Raw genomic sequence first — 26,331 nt, forward strand, 5'->3', positions numbered from 1 at the left:
TAAAGTATTCACTCATCGTCTTACATACTATATATGTGGGATGTGGAAGATATGTGGGAGATGTGGGAAGACACTTGCATTTGGTGCTTTATACCAAAAAGCTTCAAGTAATTTTAATACATATATTTCATGTAAAATATCCTTTTCCCTTTTTTTCCCCTCATTAAATAGACAACTAAAATTGGTACATAAAGGTTAACAAAGATTCCTTGGGATAATAAGTTTCTTTTAAGAAATATGGATTATAAACCCTTGGTATTTTTATATTCTGTAGTTTTTTTGAAAATATATATATACATATTTATATATTTGAGACAGGGTCTTTCTCTGTCACCCAGGCTGGAGTGCAGTGGTGTGATCACAGCTCACTGGAGCCGCAACCTTCCAAGCTCAAGTGATCCTCCTGCCTCAGCCTCCCAAGTAGCTGGAACTGCAGACACATGCCACCACACCTGGCAAATTAAAAAAAAATTTTTGTAGACATTCTTTAGTTTTAAATTCTCCAAAACATTACTAAGTCAGATTTAGACCTAGTACCCTAGATACTTCTTAATGCAGATAATGGCGTTAATTATAACTAAGAACAGTTGATGGTTGTTCTGTTAAAGGAAATTTTAGTTAATATAAGTGTGTCCTTCAAAAGTCAGTACAGCCTCATGATTATCTATAGTCATGAAAAATAAACTTTAAATTGACTCTAAATAGACTTCATTGGCCCATATTTTCATTGGCCCATTATTTCCTCTTATTTCTGCTTATTTAAAAGAGTGGCAATTTCTGAAATAAGGGATTTGGAAATGATACACTGAGGGATTAGGAGAAAGTATGACCTCTAGCTTTTCCCCAAACAGATCAATTTTATTTCTCTGACAGATGACAGTCACAAATGACTTTTACAAAGTGGGTCTTAGCATTAGAAATTAATTTTTTTTAATAGTTAAAAAAGTTTTTTAGATAGGATCTTACTCTGTCGCTCATGTGGGAGTGTAGTGGCACGACCTCACCTCATTGTAACCTCCCCTTCCCCCGCTTAAGCAGTTCTCCTGCCTCAGCCTCCCGAGTACCTTGGACTACAGGTATGAGCCAAAAATACTTGGATACTTTTTGTGTTTTTCGTAAAGACAAGATTTCACCATGTTGCCCAGGCTAGTCTCAAACGCCTGAGCTCAAAACAGCCTGCCTGCCTTGGCCTCCCAAAGTGCTGGGATTACAGGCATGAGCCACCGCTCTCAGCTAGAAATTCTTTATTCTGGGTCTGTATACGTACAGATTATTACTTCCACCATAATTTTTTCAAAAGGAGCATTGTGTCTAGGAGCTTGGCAGAAGAAAGATGCCCTTTGGAAGTAGTGTCCCACAGTCATGTGTCTTTTTGAGTACTGCAGTGCGCAGGGATGACGCTGGGCCAGTGCCGAGTGCCCACCTGCAGGTGGAGGCCACCTTTATCCACAGCTGGACTAGGGCAGATGCAGGAAATGTATAATGTATTATTATTTTCTCTTGAAAATGATGGCATTAAGGATAGAGAGAGGAGCTTTCCTAATGGATTCTAAATAAAATACTCTTATCTAGACCTATAGACTGCTAATAACTGATAGGTTATTCACTTGGGTCACCCAGAAAACAGACTAGGTTTTGACTAAAGCTTGATGAATTTCTTTTTTTTAAATACTGTTGTTTACTCCTTTTGGAGGAAGAGTTTGAATGTGCTTTCTTTACCTTACAGATCTCCAGTGAGGAAATATCAACCAAAAAGGAACAGTTATCGGAAGCACTTCAAGCTATGCAGCTTTTTTTGGCAAAACATGGAGATAAGTATGTTGGTTGTCATTAGCTCTTTTATTCTAAGTGGGGAAGTGTTCTTAAAAGCTTTCAGCAAAACAGAGGTGGTAAATTTTCATTGCAATGTTAAAAATGAGACTCAAACTAATCACAATTTACTTAATATAGTAAAGAGTATCAACTTAGTAATTTGATTAATTGTCACTTTTAATCTTTATTACAACTTTGACATGTTCTTATTATCCCCATGGAAACAGGCTTAGAGCTTAAGAATTAATAGCAAGTGAGAGGTAGAGTACAGACTCCAAGTTAAGTCTTAAATCTAAGTAGTACTCTGTGAGACTTATTCTTTGGAAAATATTTATAAATATGGTCTTCGTTTTCTTAGCTGAGACCTATGGCAGCCTCATTTCTCATATTTTATCCCTACTTTTTGCTACAAAGCACTTTGTATGTTTCAATCAATGCTTCACTCAGGGAAGGAATCCACCTTTTTCTTAAACCTTTTTGGATGTCCTCCTTAGGATTATTTCATAATAACTTTATAGTACACCTTAGCAAATCAGGTTAATCCCCTTATGAATTTCCTCTTTATTTGTGCTTTAGTCTAAACAAGTTTCATCTTGAGAAATGGTATTGATGGAAATGGAAATCCCCTTTTCCATGTTGGGATTAACAATGAGATCTTACCCTCTGTCAGATAGCAGCAGTTGTTATTTTGGAAGTTTGTATGGTAAATAAGTGTCAATACATTAGTGTACACCCTTTCCTTCAGTCCTTTTCTCAGGCAAGGGAAAGATCCTTAGATATTTTTAAGGCCATTCTTAATTTTTATATAGTTATACTGAGACCTGAGCAGTATGTATGTGAGGCTGTATTTTATTTTACGATAATGTGACAAAATTATTGAACCTAATACATCATCTTTATCTCTTGAAGATGACTTGCATTAGTCTTTTTATCATTTCTGGTTATTTTAGAATGACAGATGAAGAAAGAAATGAATTGGAAAAACAAGTGAAAACTCTTCAAGAAAGTTATAATTTATTATTCAGTGAATCTCTGAAACAGCTACAAGAATCACAAACCTTAGGAGATATAAAGGTAGAGGAGAAGGTAATATCATTTATTTAAACATGAGGCTGTTTCAAGAAGCTTAGTTTGATGGCATGGCTCTGGAAATCTATGTCAATAATAAAGAAATGACCTTGAATTTTGTACGTAGTTAAAACATGGATTGAGTTTGTTTAAATGTTTGGAGATTCCAGTGTTGTTTATTAAATGCAATCTTATACGTGCTGATCATCGGTTTCTGTGACATCTTAATCTCTGCCTTGCATGGTAAAAGAAAAAGACCATTCATTCTTCTAACTCTTCTCTTTAAAAGCCATTCTTCTGGTGTAGTAGGTATTTTAATGTGATAGGCTATAAAAGAGCCTGTGGGTCATCTCTAAAGGTGGCATTGATGTATTATAGAGTGTTTGATTTTCAGAGATATCCATGAGATTTTTTTGAGTAATACATTATAGTGAGGGTGCCCTAGCATCTTCTTAAAGTGTAAATCATTTAAAATTTGACTGGTACTTAAACTTTTAAAACTTGACAGTGTATATCAACAGGCCTAACATAATATTCAGTATTCAAAAAGTTATCTTTATATTTAATTTCATTACTCCTGGGCATACTTTCCACATAATTTGTCACATTTTAGGGGTATGTAACAATGTTTCTAGTTTCTTAGTTTGTGACTATCTTTGAAGAAGTCTGTATGCTGTAAACATCAATAGCATGGGGTTTGATAATCTCTTTCATGCCGCTAGACTCTAATCTCACCTAAATGCAGAAAGCATGGTTTGCCTTCTAGATATGTGTTCTGTTTTCTCACTATCATCATCTACTCTGTTGTGTCCTCACTAACCTTGTCAATATATACAATATTAAGTTTTCAATTCACAGATGCATGTTGTTTTCAAAGCTTTTATCACATCCTGTGCTGTTGAATAGATCACTGACATAGATCACTTGTGCATTTGAACTGCCTAACATTCACAACATTGCTGCACCTTGGTAAGTAGAGGATTTTTATGTTGAAATGTATTATTTACTTTTTAAAAAACCTAACTTGCATGAAACTCCACCCACCCTTGTGTAACAGAGTGACCTGAGATTTTTGCATTTTCCTTTCAGCTGGATAAAGTGATTGCAGGCACCATCGATCAGACAACTGGAGAAGTCCTTTCAGTCTTTCAAGCAGTTTTAAGAGGCCTCATTGACTATGACACAGGAATTAGGTTGCTCGAGACACAGCTAATGATTTCTGGTCTAATTTCACCAGAATTAAGAAAGTGCTTTGACCTTAAAGATGCCAAAAGTCATGGCCTTATTGATGAACAGATTCTGTGCCAACTCAAAGAACTAAATAAAGCTAAGGAGATTATTTCTGCTGCGTCACCTACCACAATTCCAGTACTGGATGCTCTGGCTCAAAGCATGATATCAGAATCCATGGCCATCAAAGTTCTTGAGATACTGCTTTCTACAGGCTCTCTGGTTATTCCAGCCACAGGAGAACAGTTGACCCTACAGAAGGCTTTCCAACAGAACTTGGTTTCCTCAGCATTATTTTCTAAAGTTCTGGAAAGGCAAAATATGTGCAAAGATCTTATTGACCCCTGCACCTCTGAGAAGGTTTCTTTAATAGATATGGTACAAAGAAGTACTTTACAGGAAAACACGGGGATGTGGCTTCTACCTGTGAGACCACAAGAAGGAGGTAGAATAACATTAAAATGTGGAAGAAACCTAAGCATTTTAAGAGCAGCTCATGAAGGTCTCATAGACCGTGAAACCATGTTTAGGTTGTTAAGTGCACAGCTTCTTTCTGGAGGTCTGATCAATTCCAATTCTGGCCAAAGAATGACTGTTGAAGAAGCTGTCAGAGAAGGGGTGATTGACAGGGACACTGCTAGCAGTATCCTCACATATCAGGTTCAAACTGGTGGAATCATCCAGTCCAACCCTGCCAAGCGTTTAACTGTAGACGAAGCAGTACAGTGTGATTTAATAACATCCAGCAGTGCTCTTTTGGTACTGGAAGCTCAACGAGGCTATGTTGGACTAATTTGGCCCCATTCTGGTGAAATATTTCCCGCATCATCTTCCTTGCAGCAAGAGTTGATTACAAATGAATTGGCCTACAAAATCCTGAATAGCAGGCAAAAAATAGCTGCTCTTTATATTCCAGAAAGTTCTCAAGTCATTGGTTTGGATGCTGCTAAACAGCTAGGAATTATAGACAATAACACAGCATCAATTTTAAAAAATATAATACTGCCTGATAAAATGCCAGATTTAGGAGATTTAGAAGCTTGTAAAAATGCCAGAAGATGGCTCTCTTTTTGTAAATTTCAACCCTCCACAGTTCATGATTACAGACAAGAAGAGGATGTTTTTGATGGAGAAGAACCTGTCGCTACTCAGACCTCAGAACAAACTAAAAAATTATTTCTATCTTATTTAATGATAAATAGCTATATGGATGCAAACACAGGGCAAAGGCTTTTGCTGTACGATGGAGACTTGGATGAGGCTGTTGGCATGCTACTGGAAGGCTGGCATGCAGAATTTGATGGAGATACAGCCATAAAAGAATGTATTGATGTCTTAAGCTCCTCTGGTGTATTTCTTAATAATGCTTCAGGTAGAGAAAAGGATGAATGTACAACTGCACCAAGTAGTTTCAATAAATGTCACTGGGGAGAACCTGAACATGAAGAGACTCCTGAAAATAGAAAGTGTGCTGTAGATGAAGAATTTCATGAAATGGGAGATAATGTTATCAATAGTGAATTTTCTCAGTCAGAAAAACTGGCAAGTGCAATATCAATTGATCCTAAAGTTAACAGTTCACCCAGTGTGTGTGTTCCCAGTCCCATATCATATTTAACACAAACTGAACTTGCAGACATTAGCATGCTTAGAAGTGACTCCAAAAACATACTTACAAACTATGAAAATCAAAGCCAAGTGGAAACAAATGAACATGCAAGTGAATGTAGTCATTCTAAAAACATTCAGAACTTTCCAGGTGATTTGATAGAAAATCCTGTTGTAAAATCAAAAGTGAATACATTCTGTGGTGTGAATGAAACAGAGAATGAAGATAATACAAACAGGGATTCGCCTATCTTTGACTATTCCCCCAGGCTAAGTGCCTTGTTAAGTCATGATAAATTGAGGCACCGTCAGGGAAGTTTTAATGATACACACACCCCAGAGAGCAATGGAAATAAGTGTGAAGCGCAAACATTATCATTCAGTGACAAAACCATGTTATCAGGTCAAAGAATAGGAGAAAAATTTCAAGACCAGTTTCTGGGAATTGCGGCTATTAACATCAGTTTACCGGGAGAGCAGTATGGACAGAAATCTTTAAATATGATTTCTCGTAATCCTCAAGTACAATATCACAATGATAAATACATTTCAGATACTTCTGGTGAGGATGAGAAAACACATCCTGGTTTTCAGCAGATGCCTGAAGCCAAAAAAAATGAGTCTGAAATAGAAGAATATTCCTGTGCTGTGACTCCAGTGGGTGATACTGATAATGCCATTGTATCTCTTACCTCTGCTACACCATTGCTTGATGGAACCATCAGTGCTGGTGACTATGAAACGTCACTGCTGAATGATCAGCAGAATGACACAGGAACAGACACTGATAGTGATGATGATTTTTATGATACTCCCTTGTTTGAAGACGATGACCATGATTCTCTGCTTCTTGATGGTGATGATCGTGATTGCCTGCACCCTGAGGACTATGACACACTGCAAGAGGAAAACGATGAGATGGCTTCTCCTGCTGATGCTTTTTATGATGTCTCAAAAGAGAATGAAAATTCCGTGGTTCCCCAGGGGGCACTAGCTGGTAGCTTAAGTGTGAAGGGCAAAGCACAGTGTCTTCAGGATTTCCTCATGGATGTTGAGAAAGATGAATTAGATTCTGGTGAAAAAATACATTTAAATCCCGTTGGCTCAGATAAGGTGAATGGACAGTCTCTGGAAACTGGATCAGAAAGGGAATGCACAAATATCCTTGAAGGAGATGAATCTGACTCATTGACTGATTATGATATTGTAGGAGGAAAAGAGAGCTTCACTGTGTCATTAAAATTTGATGACAATGGCAGTTGGAGAGTAAGAAAGGAAGAGTATGTAACTGTACAGGAATTTCACTCTGATACTGATCATTTAGATTCTATGCAAAGCGAAGAAAGTTATGGGGATTATATATATGACAGTAATGATCAGAATGATGATGATAATGATGGCATTGATGAAGAAGGAGGATGTATAAGAGATGAGAATGGAAAACCCAGGTGCCAAGATGTGGCTGAAGATACGGATATCCAGTTGTGTGCCTCTATTGTAAATGAAAACAGTGATGAAAATAAAAATATTAATAAAACGATTCTTCTGGATAAAATGCACAGTTGTAGCTCTTTAGAAAAACAGCAAAGGGTAAATGTTGTACAGCTAGCATCACCTAGTGAAAATAGCTTAGCAACTGAAAAAAGCAACCTTCCAGAATATACAACTGAGATTGTTGGAAAAAGCAAAGAAAATCTGTTGAATCATGAGATGGTACTTAAGGATTTATTGCTGCCTATCATTAAAGACACTGAATCTGAAAAAACTTTTGGCCCTGCCAGTATTTCACATAATAATAATATCAGTTCAACTTCTGAATTAGGTAATGATCTAGCAAACACAAAGGTTAAGTTCATTCAAGGGTCAGAATTGCCAGAATTGACTGATTCTGTGAAAGGTAAAGATCAGTATTTTAAGAATATGGCACCAAAAATTGACTCATCATATGTACTGAGCAAAGAAGTAAACCACTATTCTCCTAATTTAGAAACTGTAAAAGAAATTGGACTAGAAAGCTCTACTGTGTGTGCATCAACATTGCCAAGAGATGAGAAGCTTAAGGATCTGTGTAATGATTTCCCAAGCCATTTGGAATGTATTTCAGGGTCAAAAGAAATGGCTTCTGGAGATAGCTCAACTGAACAAGTAAGTTGACTTATACATTTTGTACAGAAATAGCTGCATGAACCATGTGAGAATAATCCCATACAATTTGCTTTAAAAATCTGCATAAAGGTTGTTGAATTTAAATGTCCAACCTTGTTTTTAGTTTTCCAGTGAATTACAGCAGTGTTTACAGCACACTGAAAAAATGCATGAGTATTTGACATTGTTTCAAGATATGAAACCCCCCTTAGACAACCAGGAATCTCTGGATAACAACCTGGAAGCTTTGAAGAATCAACTTAGACAGCTGGAGGTAAGAATTTTCTACTGCCTTTTTAGGGATGGTAGTCAGCTGATGTATGACTGGGAAAAAGAAGCAGAACACTTTTATGTTTCATGTTTATATTTGTGTTTTTCACTAAATAGTAAATAGGTCCGGGATATATTTCTTTGCAGACATTTGAATTGGGATTAGCTCCAATTGCTGTTATTTTAAGAAAAGATATGAAGTTGGCCGAAGAGTTTTTAAAGTCTCTTCCCAGTGACTTTCCCAGAGGACATCTTGAAGAACTGAGTATTAGCCACCAGAGTTTGAAGACCGCCTTCTCTTCCCTTAGCAACGTGGCTTCAGAAAGAATGAAACAGATCATGCTTGCAATTGACTCTGAAATGGTAGGCATAAAATGTCAAAATTTTGATTTATGAAGAAAATTTTATTATTTGAGGATTTAGTCATAAGATGGAGTATTTTATTTTTGGAGTGTTAAACCTGTAAACCAGAGTCATTATTTGTAAGAATTTGACATTTTGGGGAAAGACAGCTGAATGCACAATTTTTTTTTCTAGTCTAAACTAGCAGTTTCCCATGAAGAATTTCTGCAGAAACTTAAGTCATTCTCAGATTGGATATCAGAGAAGAGTAGATCTGTGAAGGATATTGAGATTGTGAATGTTCAAGATTCTGAATATGTAAAGAAACGTTTGGAATTTCTCAAGGCAAGTATCAAAACAAAGATGACAAAATATATTTTAAAGCCTATGGCTTTAATATAACAAGTGTTTAGAAAATATGACTTTGCTAAGGCTATAAAGGATTATTTCCTTTGTTTCTAGAGATGTCTTTATTCATAGTTGACACAACTATAAAAAACCTTAAGGGTACTATTCTGTTGCTATCCCAAATGCCTTATCAAACTCTTACACCACTGACGTGTTGAGATTTTTATTTATATATTTATTTATGCATTAGTCACATAAATATATAATAGCATGAATTAGCCATATAAGAATCGTCATGTAAATACATAATAGTATATTGTAGTACAGTCATGCCTCACTTAATGATGAAGATACATTCTGAGAAATGCATTGTTAGGTGATTTTGTGTTTTGCAGACAACAGAGAGTGTACTTATACAGACCTAGATGGCATCCCTTACTACATACCTAGACTGTATGATGTACCTGTTGCTCCGAGGCTACAAACCTGTACAGCATGTTACTGTACTGACTACTGTAGGCAGTTGTAACACAGTGGTATTTGTGTATCTAAACATAGAAAAAGTACAGGAAAAATAAGGCGTTGTAATCTTATGGGACCAACATTTTATATGTGACCTGTTGTATGTGGCTCGTGACTGTGTTTATATGTTAGTCACTTTTGGCATCCTTTTTTTTTTTTTTTTTCCAAGTTCTTAATTTGAACAGCATTCTTCATGAACAATGATTAGGCTCCTGGCCTGAGAGTCAGAAAACTGAAATTCTGGCATATTTCATTCATATTTCAAATCCCCCATAGTATTATTTATATCTTATCACAATTACATGGATGTTGTAAATGTTAGCAAGTAATATTTTAAGGTAGATGTTTCTCTTCAGTGTGCTAAATATACTTAAGTTAGGTCTTTTCCTTTTGTCAGAGTTATATTTTAAGTGCAATGTGACAGGTAAAGATAAAGCATTTTTAGAGGGGTTATTTATCTTTTTATGTAATACTAACTACCATGGTATTTAAATAATTAATTTATTATTTATTACTGGATGATAAATAGATTTTTGATGAATAGCAAAAAAATTCATAAAACTTGCATTCCCTGATGTGAGAAGTGTATTTACAAAAGATAAGTGTTATTGTTAATATAAATTTTATCATGGCTTAGCTTTCTACTGATAACTTTTACCACTTTTCTAACAGAATGTATTAAAAGACCTTGGACATACCAAAATGCAGCTGGAGACTACTGCCTTCGATGTGCAGTTCTTCATTTCTGAATATGCACAGGATCTGTCTCCCAACCAAAGCAAACAACTGCTGAGGCTCTTAAATACAACTCAGAAGTGTTTTCTTGATGTACAGGAGTCAGTAACTACCCAGGTGGAACATTTAGAGACTCAGTTACATCTAGAACAAGATCTTGATGATCAGAAGGTTTGCCTTTCTTTGTGGAGTTGGCATTCTTTGTTTTTAGTGTGAAACCATAATGTAGATACCAAGGAGTATAGTGTGACAGGAAAGATCTTCTGGAAAGGAATTAGTGGATAAGATACAGTGTACATACAAATCCTACAGTGTATAACAATATTGTTTTCACTAATGATGCTATAATTTAGTTGATTTTAATTTTTTGACTCCCCAAAATACTTAACTTCAAGTGAAAGTCTTGATTGCCCCCCGTCCCAAGACTAGGAAATTTGAATGCACTTAGAAATTTAACACATTGATGAACATATAGCTAAAGAAGGTTAATTAAGAGTTTCGTTTTCTTCTGGGAAGCAATACAACACAACAGTTCTGGGCTCTGGAACTAGATTGACTGATTTCACATCCCAGCTGTGTGACTCATTCATTCTGTGAACTAGGGCAAGTCATTTAGCCTCAGTTTAATCATTGATAGATTGGAAATAACGATAGTGCTTACCTGCTAGTGTTGTGAGCATTGATAAAAAGAATGTATGTAAAACACTTAGTATCTTGCCTAGCCTGTGTTAGGCTCTTAGTAAACATGATCTATGGCTATAAGATGAATAATTAGTGTATATATAGTAGGAAAATGAAAGTTGCAAGTAATTAGTGTTGACTTCTTAATCTTTTAGAATATTTAATGAATTATGTGAGTACTATATCTAATAGCAATAATGAGCAAAGAGGTGAGAATGCACTTAGACATAGTGATTAAGTAAAAATATTGCATGCAGTGTTCCTTTTATTATTTCTTGAAGCATTAGACATTGTCTCTAGCATGATAACCTATATACACATATCAAATATGTTAACCTACAAATCACAACTAACTTCTCTTTTGATGTCCTTTTGCAGAATTAATTCTATGTGTCGCAGGTTTCAAGAGCTTAAGAAAATGGGATGTTTCTTCCTGTTGATCAGAAGTTCCATCTCTTACAAATATGCATGGCCAGTATTCTGTTGAGCAGTTTCATCTAAACATGATCACTTTCCTTGTATATGGAATATGCTCATATTTTCTGTCTCACCTTGCTCAGTTTGTACCCTACTGCTATCATGTTTACAGCATACTTATAAAAGCTTATTAGACAAAACTTGGAAAATGTATTCTAATAAGAAGCTATCACAATAGCAATTTTCAGATGTTTTGGGTTTTCTTCACTTTAGATTGTAGCAGAGCGTCAGCAGGAGTATAAAGAGAAACTCCAAGGGATATGTGATCTTCTTACCCAAACTGAAAACCGCCTAATTGGTCACCAAGAAGCCTTCATGATTGGAGATGGCACAGTTGAGTTAAAGAAATATCAGTCCAAGCAAGAGGTAGAATTTGGTTTTCTATCAGCAGCTCTATGTTGATGTTATGTTCGATTACTATCATTTGGAAGTCAGTGAAGATTATTGAAAATACCAGTAATTTTAGCTTTTTAGAAGCAAGGCATACCCAAGACACCCTGGGCTTGATCTTTAAACTTTATACTAAAAGTTAGATTTCCAACTTCAAGCAAGCTAGGTGAATTTTTGACTTTTTTTGGTAAGAGATATTGAGTGGAGGAAATATTAAAGGGGATTTGATAATGAAAATACCTTGTGTGATGAATTAGAATTTGAATCCATTTAAGGCCAACCTAATTATGACTTGCAAATGAGAAGAAATAGCCATCAGTTTGGGTTCTTTCTCTTTCTTAGCTCCTTACTCCATCTTTCTCGTAATTTGTTCCTTTTTATTGAAGGAAAGGGAAAAATAACAGTAACAACAGATAAAGATATCTTTATTTTGGTGTCAGGAGAGAGAACATTTTCATTGTAAGTAGATAGCTCCTGGTTCAGATTCCAGACCCTATACATTGTTAGCTTTATAACAGTCTCTCAGAGCCTCAGTTTCTTCATAGGTCACACTTTCATTGTTACATTATTATAAAAGTTAAGTAAATATTGTGTGTTAAGTCACTAGCACAGTTAAGGTCACATAGTCATGGCTCAATTAATAGGATTTCTTTCAATTCAAATACTATTTAAGACAAATTTGAAGAGAATTAAAATAAAGTATGGAAAAAATATTAAAACTCAAACAGTATAATATAGAGAATGAAAATGCATGATAAAGGAGGAAAAGAAGAGGAAAAACTACATGGAAAAATCTAGACATAAGAAAGCTATAACTACTGAGGAGAGGTCTTAATCTTGAGGTACCTAGCAGCCAGGTGAAGAAGCAAACATTACATATTACAGATTGTGGTGTTTAGAAAAGGGAAGTGTCTTAGTTCGCTAGGAAAATTAGTTCATTTTTATCCTGAGCAATAAACACATTAAAAAATGAAAGTGTAGAAACAATAAATATTACCATATATTTACAAGCCTTTGTATATGTGCTTATATAATATTAAAAAATCTGGTGTGTACAAATTTGTATAGATCATATACTGAATTCTTAATGCATTGTCAGTGTTTCACTGACTGCATTCTTTTGTTAAACATGAAAATCCATGCTTTTCTTTAATATTGTTTGAGTTTCAAGTTATATTAAGTATTGTTATTGAAATCAACTCAAATTAACATACTGAATGTGTTTATTCAGACTACATGTACTAGACTCTCTACTCACCTTGTCTTTTAGAATTACAACTCTGGAAGAACTAAATAGGTAATAATTTAATCAAATATACTTTTTTCTTTTGTGTTATAAGGAATTACAGAAAGATATGCAAGGAAGTGCACAGGCATTGGCTGAAGTAGTGAAAAACACAGAGAACTTCTTAAAAGAGAATGGTGAAAAGCTGTCACGGGAAGATAAGGCTTTGATTGAACAGAAACTTAATGAAGCTAAGATAAAGTGTGAACAGCTTAATTTAAAAGCAGAACAGTCTAAAAAGGAGCTGGATAAAGTTGTGACAACAGCAATCAAGGAAGAAACTGAAAAGGTCCTTATTCAAATATGTGGTGCACTATTGCTATGTCAAAAATGATTAGCTTAACAGCTACTTGATTTATTATTAAGTGATATCCAGCAGTAGTAAATAAGGATTATCACTAAGGATTATTATAGGATTCTGGGTTTCCAAGTACATAATTGACCAAGTACTACAAAAGGTTTGAAGAGTTGGCTTTGCTTAACTTTTTCTTAATATTTAAGTGAGGTTGTGAAATGTTCTTCCTGTGAAATGTGTGATAACTCATCAATTATAGTTAAAATTTTGGAATGTATTTTTAAGAACAGGGGAAACTTCAAAGTAACTGCCTGTTGCTCTAAGGTTTAATTTCAGTGTGTTAAGTTTTCAATGTGTGTCAGTTTTTAGTACCCTCATTCTAATTTAAAATGTTCTAAGTATTTACTTTTGGAATGTCTTAAAACTATGCCTTGGCCCACGTTCTGAATTCCTTCTGTGAACTTTCCCTCCCCAGGTTGCAGCGGTGAAGCAGCTGGAAGAGAGCAAAACCAAAATAGAAAATCTTTTGGACTGGTTGTCAAATGTTGACAAAGACTCAGACAGGGCAGGGATGAAACACAAACAGGTAATCGAACAGAACGGGACCCATTTTCAGGAAGGTGATGGCAAGTCAGCAATTGGAGAAGAGGATGAAGTTAATGGTAACCTATTGGAGACTGATGTTGATGGGCAAGTTGGACCCACTCAGGAGAATCTGAATCAGCAGTATCAGAAAGTTAAGGTATGTTGTTGTAAACATATGATATCATTCAGTTCTATTTCCAGGTCAGTAAAGAGAGAAATAATCTAGCACATGCATTCTTTTCAAACCTTAATAATGAAAGAGGTTTTTTTCTGAGTTCATCATGTGAGATATAAATTATTATGAGAGTTCTAAGCAAGTCAAAAAATAATGAGAAATAAACTGTAGAGCTGGCATTCTCCATGTAAGTGAAGTAGAATTATTATAAAGATTTAATAAAAAATAATAATAGTTAACATTTATAGAACAATTAAAGTGGGCATTCTTCTAAGTTCTTTCCATTTTAACTCATTTCGTCTTCCCAGGTACTCTTTGGGGTTTTTATTTTCATCTTACAGATGAGGAAACTGTGACTGACAGTATTAAAGTAGCTTTCTGAAGTTACACATCTAGAAAGGGCTGGAATTTGGATTTAAAACTAGGCCATATGCTCACTCTGCTAAATCTGAATCTGTGTTCTAAGAGAACAATCTTTTTTTTTTTTGAGACAAGATCTCACCCTGTCGCCCAGGTTAGAGTACAGTGAAACAAGCATGGCTCACTGCAGCCTCAAACTCCCTGGCCCAATTGATCCTCCCACCTCAGCCTCCTGAGTAGCTGGGACTACAGATCTGTGCTGCTATGCCTGGCCAATTTTTATATTTTTTGTAGTGATGAGGTCTCACTATGTTGCCCAGGCTGCTCTCAGTCCTGGGCTCAAGCAGTCTGCCCATGTCCTCCCAAAGTGGTGAGATTACAGGCATGAGCCACTGTGCCCGGCCTAAGTTGAGCTCACTTAAGTTCTTTCTGAGCTCAGCTCATCTATTCAGTTAAGACTGTTGTTGAGAAGAGATATAAAAGCCCTTCTACCAGTTTACTCCATGACATAAATTAAAGCTAACGTTAATGCTACTATAGGAGCAAAGGCGACTTCTATAGAACCGTTTATAAAGTGTCAGTCATTTTATTTCAGTATTTGGCTTTTGACAGTTAGATGACTGGACCTTAGAAACTTTTGCAGCTCTGTTTATTTTCCTCCCACTCTTCATATTTGGAATCTTTGGAATAGGATACTCCCTGTGAGGTTCTTATAGAAAATACAAATTAAACCAGAAGAAGAATGGGAGTATTTACTATTCACGATTTTAAGGGGCTACTATAGGACCTTATTATGAAAAATAAAGTCTCTTAAAATGAAAAAATCTAGTGAATTCATAAAGGAACATTATGAGTCAGTTACAAAGAAGTCAGGAAAGGTTAGTAAGTTGACCAAAATAGTGAGAAATACTGGTGGGTAGACTTAAAGATATTGCACGGGAAAGTCCTTGGTTTTAGGCACAGTGTGGCATTTCCTATCTGATCATTTTACCTCAAAGAATATGGGAATCTGTGCTTTAGAAAGTCCTAATCTGGGCCGGGTGTGGTGGCTTACACCTGTAATACCAGCACTTTGGGAGGCTGAGGCAGGTGGATGACGAGGTCAGATTGAGACCATCCAGGCCAACATGGTGAAACCCTGTCTCTACTAAAAATACAAAAATTAGCTGGGTGTGGTGGTGCAGTCTGTAATCCCAGCTACTCAGGGGGCCGAGGCAGGAGAATCACTGGAACCCAGAAGTGGAGGTTGCAGTGAGCCAAGATCATGCCACTGCACTCCAGCCTGGCGACAGAGCAAGACTCCGTCTCAAAAAAAAAAAAAAAAAAGTCCTAATCTGGTAGCGTGGAGAGAAGGCCAAGGCACCTGAGCCAGGAACTTCTAGCTTTCAGTAGTTGTCCTATATGTCCTGGGCCAAGCCATTCTCCTCCTTCAGCCTGAGATTCCTCATCTGTAAGAGGAAGGGGACAGATCTGATCGTTTATATGGTGTTGTACATGTCTGTCCATCCTATTTTGTGCAAAGCCCTTCTTGGAGGTGGGGGGTAGCATATGAATGTATTTCAAATACCAAAAACACAAGTCTATGGGAAAGAAGTTAGTTAAAAATATTTACTATGTGCCCACTAGGTGGCGGGCACTGTTATAGACAGTGAGGATGCCAGTGTTAATGAGCCAGTTCTGAGCTGACTAATTGGTATCAGACTTACAAGTGAATGGCTGCCCCATAGCAGTCCTTCTAAAGAAGTCCTTTACACAGCACAGAGTTATTTTCACTCAGCTCCTGTGTGCCAGCACTGTTCTCAGTACTTGGGATTCTACAGTGAGCAAAATAAATTCCCTGCACCCCCCCCTTGCACACTGGTTGGTGACAATGTTACAGCAGACAATAACTAAGTTATATGGTAGGTTAGAAGGCAGTGACTACTAAGGGAGAAAAGGAGTTAGGTAAGGGTGGTTGAGTGTGGGGTGGGGGACCAGTTTTCAGGATTTGAATAGGACTCAATGGAGATGGGCACAATTAGCCAAGGAGATAATCTGATGAAAGAGCTGTAACTAGACAAAGAACAACGGGAGAAAAAGGTCCTAAAGTGTTTACCAGGGTGGGGATGGAGGTAAGGGTGGGAGTAGCAAAGAATCTGGAGGTAATAAAAGGGGCTCTGAAGTAATGGGAGCGGGTCATTTGGCTCCATGTAAGCCAGTATAAGAAATGTGGGAAATTGCCCTCCCAAAGGATTGGTGTCCTTTTTGCCACACTTGTATGGCATATTGGGGTGAATGGAAGAAGGTGCTTATGGCTGGAGGGAAAGGGACTTCACCTGCCTGATGCCTCCCTGCTGCCCTGAAGACTGAGGGGATCAGTAGCTCTTCATACCTGTGACCTGCCTGCAGCACGCCTGCCTGGGAGCCCTACCTTCCTGCCTTCAGAGCGGATTTGAATTTCTGGCACATGCTCAGCTCTGCAGGGAGTGCTCTACATGTGTGATCTCATGGACTCCTTAAGAGCAACCTGTGATATGTAGGAGTTATTGTCTCCACTTTCACATGCAGGCAACTGAGGCCCAGTGAAGCTGAGTAGCTCCAGGATTCTCTTTTTATTATATCTGCTTCTCTAATGTCCATTGGCTTCTCTGAATGTACAGTGTTCTAGCTATTTTTGAAACCTTTTTAAAGCTTATAGATTCTTTTTCCCTATTTTAAGTTACAGATCCTTTTTCCCTATTTAAAAGTTTCTCTAGAATCATTTTGTAATAAAAAATATTGTACTTGTTTGCCCCAAAATTAGGTAAAGACATTTTTCTTTGGTAGTTGTGAGAAAGCAGGGAATAAAATGAGATCAGATTATAGACACTTATTTTAGAATTGGAATAGAAATTCATTTTTCCAAACTTCTGAAAAATGGTGTCTGTCCTATCTGATTAAGTACATAGAGAAGATTGGAAATGTCCTTTAAAATAAGATTAGCATGCTCAAAATGCCTTGTTATTCTGAAATTCACCAATAAAAGGGAGTATGGTATAGCTTGAAAAGGGGAATGAGAAGCAAGTTGTAGCCCAGTAGATCACCGAAACCTGTCAGTCTTGAGGTGGCAAGGAGCTCCCTGCAGCCTTGGTGTAACCCTGTTACTGCTTGAAGATTATGATCAATTTGTTTTCACATAGGCCCAACATGAGAAGATCATCTCTCAGCACCAAGCAGTCATCATAGCCACTCAGTCTGCACAAGTGTTGCTTGAGAAACAGGGTCAGTATCTCTCTCCTGAAGAAAAAGAGAAACTGCAAAAGAACATGAAAGAACTGAAAGCGCATTATGAAACTGCACTGGCTGAGTCAGAGAAGAAAATGAAGTTAACTCACTCTCTGCAGGAAGAATTAGAAAAGTTTGATGCTGACTATACCGAGTTTGAGCACTGGCTACAGCAGTCAGAACAAGAACTTGAAAACCTGGAGGCAGGTGCAGATGACCTCAATGGTTTAATGACCAAATTGAAGAGGCAGAAGAGTTTCTCAGAAGATGTTATTTCTCACAAAGGTGACTTGAGATACATCACAATTTCTGGAAACAGAGTGTTAGAAGCTGCCAAATCTTGCAGCAAGAGAGATGGTGGCAAGGTTGATACTTCTGCAACCCACAGAGAAGTGCAGCACAAGTTGGATCATGCTACTGATCGGTTCAGGTCTCTCTACTCTAAGGTAATGTTATTTTGATTTTTTAAGGGAAAAGTAAATCTGCAATTATAGTTTTCAGTTATAGTTTTGGACTAAGAGGCAAGAAACCTAAAATCCAAAACAGGAGGAAAAGGTAGTTTTAGCCTACTTTTATTTTTTTGTTTTGAGAAGGAGTCTCACTCTGTCACCCAGGCTGGAGTACAGTGGCGTGATCTTGGCTCACTGCAACCTCTGCCTCTTGGGTTCAAGCAATTCTCCTGCCTCAGCCTCCCGAGTAGCTGGGACTACAGGCACGTACCCCCATGCCTGGCTAATTTTTTAATTTTTTTATTTTTAGTAGAGACGGGGTTTCACCGTGTTAGTCAGGATGGTCTCGATCTCCTGACTTCATGATCCACTCACCTCGGCCTCCCAAAGTGCTGGGATTACAGTCGTGAGCCATGGTGCCTGGCCTTCTCTCTATCATATTCACCTGCTTTACTTCTGAACAATGTATTTGAAGATTAGAAACTTAAAATTACTTTAGTTTTGAGAGCATGGTTTCCAGAAGTCCCAGCTCCCAAATACTCTAATATCCAATGTGACCACAAGATGGCGGTTGTGCATTGACTCTAAGCGAAAACAGATGCTTGAGAGCTTGGGAACTGGTTTCATCTCACTGCAGGTGTTTCTTGTATGTTTGATCAGTATTGATAATATTATTTTAATACTTAATGAATAAAAGACTGTTTTGCTGCTTTTATTTTTGTGATCAAGTGAAAGGTTTTTTTTGAAAAAAAAAATCTAAGAAAATACTTTCTGGTTTGTAATATAATCTGAACAGACTTGCCAAGTTGCATAAATGATTTAAAGACCATCATTGGCTCTTGGACTTTGCTCCATTCTAATATAGACTCTGTCTTCCTTTTGTTAATTAATCTTGTGCAACATATAGAAATTTATTAAGCACCTTTAAAACCCTTCTATCAAATCCATGTCTATACACATGGTGTATCAAAATCTCTTTCCTCTGATGATTGATATCTTTATCCTTTATTCTATGTTAAGACTCAGCTCTTATAAATATGTTTTTGAATTGGTATAAATCCAGAACTGTCTCTTTATTTTATGTTACTCTTTGGCTTCTTATAGTGTACCTGTTCATATAAAGGAGAAAATCTTAGCCCTACAGAGCTTTTATTAACTTTGGTGGAGTCTGTTTTTTTTCCAAGTTACAGATTTTATAGGTCCTACGATTATTTGATGCATATGAAAATAGTGGGTTTTAATCTCCTATCGCTTTTCTCTTTTGATTGTTAGTGTAATGTTCTTGGAAATAATCTTAAAGATCTGGTGGATAAATATCAACACTATGAAGATGCTTCATGTGGACTTCTTTCTGGACTCCAGGCCTGTGAGGCCACAGCGAGCAAACACTTATCTGAACCTATTGCGGTGGACCCCAAAAATCTTCAAAGGCAATTAGAAGAGACCAAGGTAAAAAGAGAGGGAAAGATCTAAATTTCTAGTAGTCTTACTGAAAGGCTTTCCATTTCTCACTCTTTTGTGATAGCTTTAGCTAAGAGAGGGAAACAAATGATGTGAAAAGTATACTTCTGCCTCCAGAGGTAGTTTTGACTCTATTTCTCCACAGTACATTCTTTTTTTTTTTTTTCCCGATTTTTTTTGTTTTTTTTTGAGATGGAGCCTCACTCCATCGTGTAGGCTGGAGTGCAGTAGCGTGATCTCGGCTCACTGCAACCGCCGTCTCCTGGGTTCAAACGATTCTCCTGCCTCAACCTCCCAAGTAGCTGGGACTACAGGCGTCCACCACCAGCTAGGACTACAGATGCAAATTTTTGTATTTTTAGTAGAGATGGGGTTTCGCCATGTTGACCAGCCTGGTCTCGAACTCCTGACCTCAGGTGATCCGCCTGCCTCAGCCTCCCAAAGTGCTGGGATTACAGGTGTGAGCCACTGCGCCTGGCTTTCCTGATTTTTTTAACAGGTTTGACATTGCTCTTATGGCTTGTGACCTGCATTCCAATGCCCCCCCCATCCCCAAACAAAACTCATTATTTTCGCCACTTATTTATCTATATACTTACTTATATTGTTCACTGTTTTTTCCTCCATTTGAATTAAGCTCCACAAGAACAGGTGTTTTTGTCTGTTTTACTCATTGCTGTATTCCCAGCACCTAGAATATTACCTGGCCCAAAGTTGGTACTCAATAAATATTTGTTAAAGAATGGACAGCTGGAAGGGAAGAAGGGATGCTACCATCATATTCAGCAGTTCTAAGGACCAGGATTAGGGTTCTTACTGAATATCTTCATGATTCATAGAGATACAAACTTGAGTAATTACTCAGTACAATTCTCAAAAAGTCCACCTGCTCTTTCAGAAATATAGGCTCAGTGTCAAAACTGCATAACTGTGGGACTCTCAGTCATACAGTGGCAGAGAGTTTTTAATCTATTTTTATAATCTAAAACTTATTTTAAAATTCTAAAGTAAAGGATGAGAGCTAATGTGACCAATAATTTTGAGTTTAAAATTTTCATTTCATGAATCTATTATATGATTCCATTTCTCAGGTTAATACTAGTAGGTTATTACTGCTGTAGCTAGAAAATAAACACAGGATTGTCAGTTAGACAACTGTCTTTCAGAAGTTAATTGCATATTATTTACAGAGTCAAAAATTGTCATTGTGCTGTTGACACGGGAAACAGGTACCCTGATGGGCAAGCTTAAAGTTAGGTATTGCCTGAGATTGACAACTCTGGAAAGCTAAGTCATACCTGAGTGAAATGTGGCAGGTTAATGTCAGGCAGAGAGAAGGCCTGTGAAGGGGTGGGAAGCATAGGGTGAGAGCAGGGAAGGAGGTCAAGCCAGGAGGTCAAGAGAGTGGAGGGCACTGCTTCTTTCCCGGGCTGAAGAGTTTATCCAGCCCTTCACTGGACACTAGGGGGATGTCGTGGGCCAGGTCAGCATCCCCAGATCCATGCAACCTCCTCAGGGTTGCTTCCTTTTTTCCAATGTGCATTTTCACTCCTGTTTTTTTTTTTTTTTTTCTCTTTCTCTTTTTCCACAGGTACAAGAACAAATCTATCTTAATTAAGTTTTTAGTTCCCAATGTATTGTATATTCAAAGACAAGATATGTGGTGGGGTAGAGGAGATACTGTGACATTAAGGTCATTATTTTAGTAGGAAATACATATCATTTAAAATAATTATTGTTTGCATATATTACAATTAATTAGGAAGTTAGTTATTTTAAGTATAGAAAATACATAAAATAGAAATAACACATCTTAAGTTAGATCTATATTGGTAAACAGATTATATTCCATATAAAAGTAATTTTTATATAACTAGAGCAAGAAAAGAAAAAACCCAAAAGAGTGTGATGCTTTTTTAATTAAACAGATACATGGATAAATTTTAAAATGGAAAAACCTGTTTAGTAATTGCTGCAGAAGAAGACTCTTACAGTCCTAAGACAGTTAAAGAAATATGAAGAGGAAAGAGATCTCAAAGGAGAATGAACTCTAATTAAGTCACAGTGTAATTTAAAAAATTAAATGTACAATTAAAGTTGTTGCTGATAATGCACATATTTTTCTCTCAGAAGATTTCAGAATGTATCAAGGATAAGTTTTTATGAGGATTAGGTGGCCTTCATTTCTTTCATGTTTATTAACATTGTGTAATTACTTTTAACAGTAATATAAACCCATGAGACTACAACAAAAAGTCAGTCTTTCTACCTGTAACGTATTATCTTCTACTTATATTCTGATATTCTGATGTATCGTAAATGTAATTTTGGGACCAGTCTCAAGGCCTGGGTGTGGAACCAGCAATGGGGATCACATTGACTGACAATGTCAGCCTTCCAGACTCGCACTGATCTCTGGGGTGGTGTTAAGTCAGGAAACTTTTATGAACTGGACAAATGCCTGGAAGTTTATAGACTTTGCTGTCTTTTGGTCCCAACAGGTATTCTCTTCTCACAGATCCTTCTTTCATGTTTTAATTTCCTTGAAATTCATTCAAAACAATATAAGGTACCCATATGAATACTGTAATTAACAGCTTTGTTCCAAAATAGCACTATAAACAAGTATTATTGTTAAATTAGGACCATGATGCATGCTAGGAATTAAAAATGATTAACTCTGTTGAATATATTTGTCAAGAGTAAAGGGATGGGATGTTTTGACAAGAAGAGGTGAAGAAGACATGCTTCTTTTGTAACTCACTTCTAAGTTTTAAGCTGGTAGTCAGGGCCATCTTTGGTATTAGATATTCTAATAGACCCATGATCACTTTTAGATGTACTCATTCATTCTGTAAACGTTTGTATGCTGAGTTTCGTGAAGGCACAAAGATGTTAAAACCCTGTCTCTGCCCTTGGTGAACTCACATTCTGAAAAACAATTTTCGGAGGGCACCCTTCACTTACTTCATCTCCTAAATCACCATGTTACGTGAATAAGCTGTCCCTGTGGTCTAGAATTCAGTCTGGTCACAGGTAAAACATTCATGTCTTGAGGGATTTCTGTAATTAAACTGCTAGGAGAATTTTTCAAACAGATCCACTCTGCTGAGGATTCTTTGGCATCTTGAAACAACGATAGGTTCTGGTATGCTAGGTCCTATGTTGGCCATGGTTTGGTGGGCCTTTTGACATATGCACAGACTGCCTGCGTGTAATCTCAGTTTCTTGGATTATGAATATTAGTTGAGGAAATTTTTACCATTAGCTTTAGGCATATAAATAATGATAATAAATAGTGCTGAAATAGAAGATAACCTTTTTAGGTCTTACATCTGATTTACTTAGTTGTTCATTTATTCCAGAAAAAATTTTTTGGAGCCTGCTATGTGTCAAGCACTGATCTAGGCTCTAGTAATCGAAAGCTGAAAGGGATGACTTCCTAGTTCTCAAGAAGGCTATAGTTTGATAGAAGACACAGATAAATCCAATAATAGTCACAGGATATTTATGGGAGTTCCTGTAAGGAGTACTTACCAAAGCTAGGAGTGAGGAGAGACTTAGGGAAGGTTTTCCGGCTGAGTATTAAAAGGTGAATAAGAGCCAAGTTCAGGATGATGGGGGAAGGTTACATGAAAAAGTTGTTATGTAGAGTTGCTAAGACATTGGGTCCAGCATGAATAAATAGCTAAGAAATAGCTGTATTGGACATTTCTGGAACAGAAAGTTGAGATTGAAGGTAGAATTAGGGAATAGGTTTTGTTGGACCTTTTGTAGCATGCTCAAGTCTTGGCCTTTTTGTGAAGGGAGACTACTAAGAGATTTTAACAGGGGGTTACATTTGGGTGTTCTTGTGTTGCTATAATGAAATACTTGAGACTGGGTAATTTATAAAGAAAAGAGGTTTAGTTGGCTCACAATTCTACAGGCTGTACAAGCATGGCACTGACATCGCGCAGCTTCTGGGGAGGCCTCAGGGAACTTTTACTCACCGTGGAAGGCAAAGCAGGAGCAGGCATGTGACATGGCAAAAGCAGAAGCAAGTGAGAGAGAGAGAAAGAGAGAGAGATGGGGCAGTGAGGAAGTGCTACATACTTTTAAATGACCGTATCTTGCTAGAATTCACTCACTGTCTTGAGGACAGCACCACGATGATGATGGTAAATCATTCATGAGAAATCACCTCCCACCAGGTTCTACCTTGAGCGTTGAGGATTGCATTTCAACATGAGATTTCGGCGGGGACAGATATCCAAACTATATCAGGAGTGACATGTGGTCAGATATGTATTTTAGATAGAACACATTAGTAGCTATATTAGAGAAGTGATTGGAGAAAGGAACACAGGATTCTTTTTTCAACAATCCAAGTGAGAGATTATCCTGTAATGATACAGAAATATGGAGCAAAAGTTGACTTTTAAAAATTATTAAGCAGGTAAAATTGTTGATTGATTTGCATGTGTAGAAAAAAAGCTTTAAATGGTTGATTTGTATGTGGAAAAGAAGCCTTAGGATGGAATCTAGGAGGAACTTCAGGTTGACTACTTGGGTAGGTAGATATATCCCAGGAGAAAGTACAGGTACAGAGAATGAGATGATGAGTTCAGATTTAGCTTTTTTGAGTTGGAGGTGACTGCATACACCCAGATGGAAACACTCAAGAGGCAGTTGGAAAGCTAGGCCCATGGCCAAGGATGAGTTCACATCTACAATTGGACACTGGGGGCTTTGAAATCCAAATGAAAGAGTGGAAGAGGAGCGTGAGTTGCTTAAGAGAAATTAAAGCCGGGGATAGACCTGTGTGGCCAGGCAGCCCACTTTTGCAGAGATCTGTCAGAGCTGTTAGAAATGCAGGGTCCAACTTCTGGAAGATGTATCTATGACTTCTGCTTCTACCTTTTTTTTCCTCCTTCCCATTGTTGAGCCACATCTGTTCACTCAGAGATATGCAGGGACCGCTATTCATTAAATTCAAGGACTCTTTAGTCTTTCAGTTTACATTATCCTTTCTGAAGCAATTGACACTGTTAACCTTTTCCACTTCTCTCTTCCTTTAATCTTTGGGGACGGAGTTGTTCTGGGCCCATTTCCACCCCACCAATTACATGTATTCTTTTTTTTTTACTTCTCCCCATCACTTATATATAAATATTCTCCATGATTCTTTAGAATCTCCTTCTCTGGCATGCCTGTGCTTTCTTGTTTGGGAGTCACATCATGTGTCTTGACTTCCAATTCTCTGTGTCTGTTTCCAGTTTGGGTTCCAAGTCTCTCCCATTTCCAGTTTTGCTGTTTCCTTCTGGAGGAGGGTCCCAAAAGCACTTTGAAATCATGAATTCCAAAACAGGCATTCCTTTACTCTATGCTTGCTTTCACTTTTTTGTTTTTTTTTAAGTAAATTCCACTAATTGGCAGGGAGCGTTGGCTCATTCCTGTAATCCCAGCAGTTTGGACGGCTGAGGCGGGAGGATTGCTTGAGCCCAGGAGTTTGAGACCAGCCTGGGCAATGTGGCAAAATCCTGGCTCTACAAAAAATACAAAATAATTAGCTGGGCACGGTGGCATACACCTGTGGTTCTAGCTAATTGGGAGGCTCAGGTGGGAGAATCACCTGAGCTTGGGGGGTCGAGGCTTCAGTGAGCCGAGATTGTACCACTGCCCTCCAGCCTGGGCGACAGAGTGATACTCTTTCCTCGCCCCCGCCCCCCAAAAAAAGAAAGGAAAAGTAAATTCCACTGATTACCTAGGTTCAAAATCTTTGGACATTTCTACTCTTGTCTCCTCTTATCCTTTGTTCCTGCCCTCTACAGCAGTGCTGTCTAATAGAACATTCTGTGATGATGGAATTTTTTATTTTTTAAAATTTTTATTTATTTATTTATTTTAAGAAAGTAGGAATCTCACTCTGCCACCCAGGCTGGAGTTAACAGTAGCATGATCATAGCACACTGCAGCCTCAAATTCCTGGGCTCAAGCGGTCTTCCTGCCTCAGCCTCCTGAGTAATTGAGACTACAGGCACAGACTACCATGCCCGGCTAATTTTTTAATTTTTTTGTAAAGACAAGGTCTCACTTTATTACCCAGGCTGATCTTGAATTCCTGGCCTCAAGTGATCTTCCCAACTTGGCCTCCCAAAAAGCGTTGGGATTGCAAGTGTGAGCCACCACGCCAGTGGTACTCTGCTGTGTTCAACTGGTAGCCCCTAGCCACAGTGACTACTTAGCACTTGAAATGTGGCCAGTGTAACCAAGAAATGGAATTTTTAATTGTTTAAAATTTCAATTAATTTAAATTTTAAAAGCTACATGTAGTTAGTAGCTACCATAGTGTGTAACACAACTTTACATAGTGTTACCAAGTCCTTTGGACTCTTCCCAACTCTAACTAATTCCACCTTCTCAATTCAAACAGACCGAACAGTGAAATTGTCTTCAGCCCTTGGCCTTCAGTAGTCCTCACTGTTTTGTTACTGCTGAAGTTGTCCCCAACTGGTATCTTTGCTTTCTTTCGTTTCTGTTGGATTTTTCCCATGCAGTGCCACAAATTTAGCCTTTCTATAGGACAGCCCTGAGCATGTCAACCGCTTACTCAAAAGCCCTGCATAACTCCCCATTGCTGTGGGATGAAATGTACACTCCTTAGCCTGACGTTTGAGGCCTTTCCAGGCCTATTTCTATTTAGTCACCCGTACGCATTGTCAAACTGGATTGGACTCTCCCCTTCTCCTGTGATTTTTCTGTCCTCATCTTTGTGTCTTCTGTTTGTTCTGCAGGGAGTTGTTCTCCCAAATCCACACTTTCTTAAAGAGCCATCTCAGTGTCACTACCATTGAGGTGGCCCTCACTT

The 26,331-nt window shown here is 37.6% G+C and overlaps 1 protein-coding gene across 4 annotated transcripts in view; it reads left to right on the forward strand.

Annotated features, from left to right (window-relative positions):
- Positions 1–26,331, forward strand: part of DST (dystonin) — a 496,305-nt gene that overhangs the window by 349,281 nt on the left and 120,693 nt on the right. For all 4 annotated transcript variants that reach the window (XM_011960180.1, XM_011960181.1, XM_011960182.1 and 1 more), the window contains 7 exons: positions 1,727–1,815; positions 2,763–2,898; positions 11,452–11,604; positions 12,969–13,202; positions 13,684–13,950; positions 17,487–18,017; positions 19,293–19,469. In XM_011960180.1, the coding sequence (XP_011815570.1) occupies positions 1,727–1,815; positions 2,763–2,898; positions 11,452–11,604; positions 12,969–13,202; positions 13,684–13,950; positions 17,487–18,017; positions 19,293–19,469 (1,587 nt within the window). The remainder of the gene's footprint in view (positions 1–1,726; positions 1,816–2,762; positions 2,899–11,451; positions 11,605–12,968; positions 13,203–13,683; positions 13,951–17,486; positions 18,018–19,292; positions 19,470–26,331) is intronic.

The sequence above is a fragment of the Colobus angolensis genome, unplaced genomic scaffold (genome assembly GCF_000951035.1).
Source record: "Colobus angolensis palliatus isolate OR3802 unplaced genomic scaffold, Cang.pa_1.0 Scaffold51, whole genome shotgun sequence".
Classification (NCBI taxonomy): Eukaryota; Metazoa; Chordata; class Mammalia; order Primates; family Cercopithecidae; genus Colobus; species Colobus angolensis.